Raw genomic sequence first — 8,250 nt, forward strand, 5'->3', positions numbered from 1 at the left:
AGCGACTGATTATGATGGTCAGTTATTTGCAATCCTAAAGTTTACTCAGCCACATCTTAAATTTAATTTTTTTATACTTAGGAAATGTTATAAATTTCTGATTTTCCAGGAGTTTAAAGCGTGATGAATGCAGAAGTTAAGTTAACGTAATTCATGTTTTCCACAGCCTAACATGTGTTAGAAGTGTAAACCAAATTATAAATTAAATCAACTATCAATATGAGAAATACTTACCTGTTCAATGGAAGATCTACCGAAACAATAAACTTCATTTTTAAGCAAAATACTCTACATTTAATTTATTTCCTGGAACTGTCATGCTAGAATATTTTTCAAACACTGCACTATTTGTACTGAATTTACAGAAGCGTGATGTTTTAATTTTGTTGAGAGGCAGATCATAGGTAATTTTACTGAGGGTATAATGATGAGCAGCAATAAGTAAATGAGATGTAGCAGTGGACATGATAAAAAGGTAGATTTCGTAAGCTTGTTTATGATATCCCAATGTATTTGCAATGATGTTATCTGGATCATAAAACATGATTTGGTTTTACTTTTAATCTGACACCAATGTCTTATAAGCATGCTAGAAGAAACATTTTTGCTTCCTGACAGGTTAACGCATAAAGTCAGATCAAAGCTCAATATAGAATTCAGTTTCTACAGTGATGGTTTGTCTTAGTAGGAACCCTAGCAAAAGGCTTGCATCTAGAGCATCATCCAGATGCTCCTTGCCTGATTTATAATCTAATGAACTTTAATATAAAGCAGAGGGGAAGCAATTATCTTCATTACCTGGGCAGTAATCTGGTAGGACAGATTGCCCATCTGTTGGATGCTCCATCTGAATTCCAAGCCACTAATTTCAAGAATATTCTACAACATGGGGCAACTTGCTTTGCGAGATTACTGCCCAGATGGTGTGCATGAATATCTACCTCTGTGGTCTGTATAGTAAGTGAGAACACCAATTTTGGCTGTGCTGCCTCCACGGTCAAACATCTGATTGCTTACTGACTAGGCTCACAGGGACCAGTTGTAACCTGTGGCTATAGACACTGGTCCAGTACAGTCTGATACTGTAGGTAGGCAAGAGAAAGAAAAAATATTTGATAGTGTAATGCTGAACAGTTTTATTGATTGCTATCTAGTACATAAATGATGATTAGGCGTACCAGTTGTTGACTACCAGGAATGTTGTACTGTATAGGATCTCAACTACAGCACAAAATTGTACTTATATTCCTTACCTGCCACTTAGGTCCAATCTGCAAATGTATCGTCGTCCTTTGGTCCCACAGTATTGTAATTTCTTCAGCAGGGAAATAAATCACAGTAAAAATACCAGCTTTCCATATGTGTAAAATTTGCTGCATGTTGTTGACACGAGAGGGACTCTGGGGAGATTAGTAATCATAATTTAATGGACAATATTTAAGAAAACAATGGGATATGAATGGTCATCAATGAAGAAATAGTCAAATAATCAACATGCGGTCGGTGCTGGGGTGAACAAATTTCTTTTATCATTTGGTACTAATTCATTCAATTAAACACTGATTCAGTTTTAAAAACAAACTATTAAGTTATTAGAAGTACATTCTAATGATTGCAGAATTATCTGTCTATTACAAAAATGGAAGCCAAGAAAATAGAACTATTTTAATAAGAAAAATCTCTGGAAAGTCATGAAACACAACGGACACAAAACTGTTTAATATTGTGATTCTGCTGTTCTACTTACTGCATTCCCACTGTCATCATCAAAAACCAATAAAGTATTTCCAACTGTGATAGACATAGCCTTTCGACAAATGATGCCATTTCCATAGCAATCAATATTTTCAGCCATGATAGATAGATTTGAAGCCCCAAGGCTCTGCCAGAAGAAAAGTTATTCTTTTGGATATACATATACAGTATCAAGTTTATAGTTCACACATCTATAGTGGTTTCAGACTCGGCACAAGGACTGAAATACTTTAATACATCACTAACTGACAGTGGTATTCAAGTGTGGTGTATCTGAGCTTAATAAAAATATAAGAACCAAAACACGCCATTCACTTTACAGCCTTGATCCCACTTCAGGCCCTTCTCATTAAAAAAAAATTAGCAAATGTCAATGTCTTATATGGGCATATTACTGAGCAAGGTCAAGTGCTGCCAAGAACAGCAGACATACAAGTATTAGTAGAGTTCCCTGCCCCAAAATCTAAACGGGAAATAGATATTTTGTGGACTTTATGGGATTAATGCAAGTTTATAACAAATACCAGCACTGTCGTTGCTCCACTGATAGTCCTGCTTATAAATAAAGTCAAGGTAGTGTGGTCAGGCAAATGCCAAGCACTTTGAGATGTTCACAGCTAGTTTGATCAATGAACCAGAGCTGGCTGCACAAATTTCATTGAGTTCTTCAAGATCACAGCAGAGGCAAACGATTTGGGAGGGGTGTTGTTCTATTACAAAATGATCGGTCAGGCATGGAGAAGTCAATAGAATAATTCTGTAAATAATGAAATGAACATCAAAAAAGATGCTCTACTGTGAAAAAGTAACTCTGGGAATCCTATGGACTCCAATAATTTGAAGTCTATATCTGTATTGAAACGGAGAAATATTGGTACATACTGATCATAACTTTTGTGGAAAAATTTAAAAACCAAAATGGCAGAAATTTTTGACAGTGTTTGCTAATGCAGTCCTATCTTTTAAAGTTCGTTCATAATGCAGAGGAAAAAAAAACATGACTTCCAGTGCTTTGTCAGAATGTAAACTTGCTTGAGTTGTCTAAATATTAAGAATGCATCAGAATTAATGGTGTAGTTACATGGAAGCAGCAAATGAGAATGAATGTATCAATGGGTCTTAATGTCTTTATACCTTTGTTTTGTCCACTCTTTACAATGAAATTCATTTAAAAATGGTGTTTAATTTTCCTCAAGTTTGGAAGTATTACAAAGATGATTTATATTTAATATTGCATCGGGTCTTATGTTTAGAAGGATTGTGAGGAAAGGTATATTTTTAAAGTTTGCGAAAAACCTGGAGTGCTTTCTTTATAAGAGGTTATTGTAAGTTCACTGTGAACACTGGAGTTTTACTTTAAACCTGTATCCCAGAAATCACATGACTGGTGAGAACTAATTCTTTTGTTGTAAATCCTATGGGAGCTGTGTTGACTTGGAAACATTCTCGATTCGTCAGGCTGAGTTGGAGGAAATCCTTTGAACAACCTAGCTAAATTGGTGGAAAGCTGCTAATAACAAGCTGAATTGGAGGGAAGCTTGCTATGAACATGCTGCCCAGCTGATCTTTCCCATTGCTGAAAAAAGAACTCTCTACATCAGTTCAGGGTGAAACCTATCCTTTCTTTTAAAGAATATCTCAAGATTATATTTCCTGAGCAAGCAGTGTTTACCAGCCCTTAGAGACAACTTTGCATGGATTAGTGAGTTGACCATACATGCCAGAATATCAAAGCAACTGATTTCTGAAAGTCCTGTGCTTTATTCTTTTACCTTCAAGAATAGCCAATTAGTCAAAGTTATTTTTTCAAAAAGCATATTTCTGTGGAGAAATTAGATTTTATTCATCTTTCCCTGTAGTGAGAGAGAGAAATGTGGATACTTAAAGGGATAAGCATTTCTACTTTTATATCACTGACTGTGTATATTAAGCAAGTATTACAATAAGTTTTGTTTTGATAATAGCCACAGTTGTGTTTATTAAGAAATTTGACGAATAGATTTTTATTTAAAGCTTAACTTAGAAAAGGTATTTAACTGGTTATCTTAGCGACTAGGAGAAAATATTTTCTATTTGAAATTTTTATTTTAATCTATGGAATAATGGGAAGATTAAAATGATAGTGCACTCCTCCAGCTTGTTCACAACACAAAGCAATGGAATGTCATATCCATCGAATAAGAACACAGGAGCATACGAACAGGAGTAAGCCAGTCACTTGAATCTGGGTCTTCCAATTAAATAATAAAGGCAACAGATGGGAAATCTGTGAGGGGCAGGAGTGGGAGAGGGGGAGGGAGGAGAAAGTGGAAGTTATTGATAAAGATTTTGTGACAGCCAATAATCAGTTTGCATTTGGACCTACCACTGAAAAATGACACATTTTGTCAAGGTTTCAATCTTGCACTCAGCAGAACAATTTGCAATTTATACCAAAAGGACAAACAAAATTTATGAGAGAAGAGCACAGATTAGCCGGCAAGTAGATTCTGATTGGTAAAGGTATTTTCCATCAAGAATGCACCAGTTAATGATGACTGACAGTTGATAGCCGAGTTTTGCTTAAATTTTAAACAAGGTGGGTTGACTATTATTGATCAAGGCATCACCCTGAGAAAAAAACCAGAGAATGGATTCTTTGGTATTTATTGGAAGTTGTTCTGATGGGTACATGATGAAAACATTCAAGCTCTTTCCTATCATACGACTAATCCAACTACACTTAAAATAGAAATGTTTACTTGATTTGCATACCTTCAGATTCTTTTCTCTCTTCGACAAATGTTGTGGAGTGTTGGAAGGATAATGGAACCTGATTAACAACCTACATTGAGATGTATGAATACTCCTTCTATGGCCAACAAGTCTTGGACTGGGACTCAAGTCCAGGATCTTTCAACTCAGGCTCCATACATGTCTACTGTCCATTTTATGATCATGAAAATTGTGTCTATGTTATTCAAGATGATTTTGCTTACAATTACAAACAATTTCAAATCTTTGACCCAGTTTTTATTTTATTTGTTTGTACCTTATTGGAAAATCTTTTTTTTTAGGATAAGTGAATACGGTTTATTAAAAAAAAATGAATCTTACACTAAAATGAACCTTTACCTTAACCAGGTAGACCTTGCAAGGACTAATAAAATCATAAAGAACTCCATCGAAAGTTTTGTAATGGCGGTCTCCATAAGCTGTACACATTGATGGACATGGTTGGAATGTGCACTGGAAGGTCCCCTGCAGGCAAACACTAAAAGGTATGTTACCAATGAGGATTAACTTAAGTATATGTTTGCACAATTACATTCAAAATTGTATTATTTAAACTAATGTTTTCTTTAAACTAAAGAAAGCAATCTTTCATTTTATGCTGCATTTGTTCACATTATGAGACTGACAAGTTTTAAATCTCTAATTCCATTAGCAGTTTACTGTTACTGATAATACATTTGCAAATATTTTACTCTTGCATTTCAGAAATTAAATACAAATAATGCTTGAAAGCTTCAATGCTTAATTTTAACAATGAATATATATCTTGCTGTTGTGAGTCATTTGTGACTCCATTTCAGGAATGGGCCATTGTAACAAGTTCATCTCTATCTATACAACTATTACAGTGTCATATATTAGAAATAAATGTATTATCACTCACATTGTTCAAAGTGAAACTGCTACAAATATATTAATTAAACAATAAGAAATGTTTAACTGAATGAAGTCATTTTTGATGACTTAAAAACTAAATTTTTGAAACATCTTGACATTTTATTGGAACCACTAAGAATGAAAATAGATTTTCTTGCGTCTTCATGGTAGTTTGTTTTTATTTATTCACTCATGGGATGTGGCCATCATCAAGCAGGCCACCATTTCTTACCCATCTCTAACTGCTGTTAAATAGGTAATGCTGAGCTGCCTTTCTGATCAGTTGCAAGCTGTGTAACAATAGAACTCCCCAACTGCTATTTAATATAGATGGTGCTAGATTAGTAACAAAGTGACCAATCAAGAAATGGTGTTTTAGTTCCATGGAAGGATGGTGTATGACTTGGAGGGAAATGTGCAATCATGATGTTCTCACAAGCCTTATATGCTTGTTCTTCGCAGTAACAGAAGTGAGTATGAAAAGCACTTGAGAAGCCGTGTTGAGTTGTTGTAATAACCATTGCCATGACAGTAGAGGGAGTACATGTTGAATGTGGTGAATAGCGTACAAAGCAAGTTAACTGATTTATTCAAGGTAGTGTTAAGCTGACTAAACAGTACTCATCCAGGTAAGTGCAAAGCATCCCATCACACACTAGACTTGTGTCTTGTCGATGTTGGACAGGCACTGAAGAGTTAGAAGATGGACCAATTGCTGCAGAATACCAACCTCTGGCTTGCTCTTTAAGACACAGCATTTATGTGGCTGGTCCAGCTAATGATAACTCTCAGAATATAGGTGATAGGAAATTTGACAATGGTAATGCGTTCAATATCAAGGAAAAGTACTTAATTTATTTATTGTGGGAAGTTCTTATTGCCTGCTACTTAAATGAATGTTGTGTGTTGCTTATAAAATCAAGCCTTGATGCTGTTCAAGTGTTGCTGCATGCAGCCATGGACTGATTTAGCATTTGAAGTTGCAAACAGAACTGTAAACACTACAATCATTAGGATATCATAATTTCACCTCTCATGATAGAAATTTGTCAGGCTGCGGGGAAGTAGCACTAGGCGAGTTACCTTTGCAGGGATCCAGCAGAGATGTAGTTTGCTGTTCTATGAATTTATGATCCAACTTAACACGGAGATGGTACCACTGCAACACACTGAGTGTCCTCAGTGTGATGATGGAGGTTTGTCTTCACAGGAATTTTGTGGTCATTGAACAAATACTATTATGGTCAGATGCATCTGTTATAGTCAGACTGAAATCGATGAAATCAATTGCTTTTTCCATCAAGTTAGTTTACTCATCAAATCTGTGTGCGATGCTCTTTGGAGGGCCAGTGCAGACTCAATGGATACTGTAGGATTTCTGTGATTCTATGACAATGGTGACCATACTACTTGACTTATTTTGGAACGTTGATGGTGATCCCTTGCAATATCATCTGGGCATGTCTTTGCCATATCCGAATTTAGTGCCAAGTTCCACACCAATCGGTCCATGTTTTTATTCTTCTTGATTTTCTTTGGAGTGATTTGATCCACTTGAGAAACCAGCTCAACCATTTCAGATTTACTGAGTGGGCATCTGACTGAACAATGGGGAATAATGTGGGGAAGGGTGTGGTTACTCACTTTTCGTTACCAGAATGGAGAAGCAGAATATTTTTCAAAAGATGTGAAATTTGCAAAGATGTTGAGAAAGATTTGGGTATACTATGAAATTAACATGTAATTAGGCAGGCTGGTCATTGAGACTGTGGCACAAGGGTAAAGAATTCCTGCTTCAACTGTTTAGGGCATTGTTGAGACCACACCTGGATTACTGTGTGCAGCAATGTTCTCCATGTTTTTTTTTAAGAAGGAAAGGCTTGCATTGGAGGCAGAATAGTAAAGGTCCCTGTGTTGCCCTACAATGAGAGGCTCAATGCGTAATTAGCTCTGTGAAGTTTTGAAGAACTGAAACATACAAGATTCTGAAAGGACTTGGCACAGTAGATAATGATGCATTGTTTCCTTGGGCTCAGAAATCGAGAACACAAGGCACATGTAGTTTCAAAATGAGGAGCCAATCAATTAAGAATGAATTGAGAGATTTCATCAATCTAAGGGCAGTGAATCAAGAAATTTCTTTTTTGCCCAAGGGGTTATAGATGGACCATCATTTAATATATTTAAATCTGAGATGGACAGATTTTTTTTGGTCTGAGAGAATCAAGGGATATTGGGAAGGGACAGGAAAGGAGAATTTAAGCCCAAGATCAACCATGTCATACTGAGTAGTGGAGTAGGTTAGAGTCTTCTCCTGCTCCAATTTCTTATGTTTTTGCCTAATGAGAGTGTTTTAAAGGTTCAACAAAACTTCCATGCTTTGGCACTCAATACCTCTACTTAAGATCCCACATATGCTTTATTAATTACTCTCTCAATATAGCCTCTAAAGAGCTACATGCGCACACCCCAGCTCTTTCTATAGTACTACAAATACCACATTAGTGTTGCCTCTCCCTAATGTTCCGGCCAAAATGTATCAAATCACACCTCTGCAGGTCAAATTCCATCTTCCACTTATCTGCCTTTTTTAAAAAAATCTGTGTCCAATTGCAGTCGACTGGTAACATCCTCAATATTAGTTACGCACCAACTTCGGTGCTACCTGCAAATTTTGACATTTTAATCTGTATTTCAATACATAAGTAGTTTATTTTTTCTTTTAAAAAAAATCTGTTATGAATGAGGGCAGTATCAGCTATGATTTACTCAATGCACCAAGTAACCTGTCACTGTCCAATATCAGAGATAGTAGGAACTGCAGATGCTGGAGAATCCGAGACA

The 8,250-nt window shown here is 36.0% G+C and overlaps 1 protein-coding gene across 1 annotated transcript in view; it reads right to left on the reverse strand.

The window, feature by feature from the left end:
• The window catches only part of otog (otogelin), a 220,029-nt gene that overhangs the window by 105,824 nt on the left and 105,955 nt on the right, over window positions 1-8,250 (reverse strand). The window contains exons 23-25 of the mRNA XM_048607318.1: window positions 4,870-5,008; window positions 1,748-1,882; window positions 1,254-1,400 (exon numbers count right to left, since the gene is read on the reverse strand). Of these exons, the coding sequence (XP_048463275.1) occupies window positions 1,254-1,400; window positions 1,748-1,882; window positions 4,870-5,008 (421 nt within the window). The remainder of the gene's footprint in view (window positions 1-1,253; window positions 1,401-1,747; window positions 1,883-4,869; window positions 5,009-8,250) is intronic.

This window comes from Rhincodon typus, chromosome 17 (genome assembly GCF_021869965.1).
Source record: "Rhincodon typus isolate 14 chromosome 17, sRhiTyp1.1, whole genome shotgun sequence".
NCBI lineage: Eukaryota > Metazoa > Chordata > Chondrichthyes > Orectolobiformes > Rhincodontidae > Rhincodon > Rhincodon typus.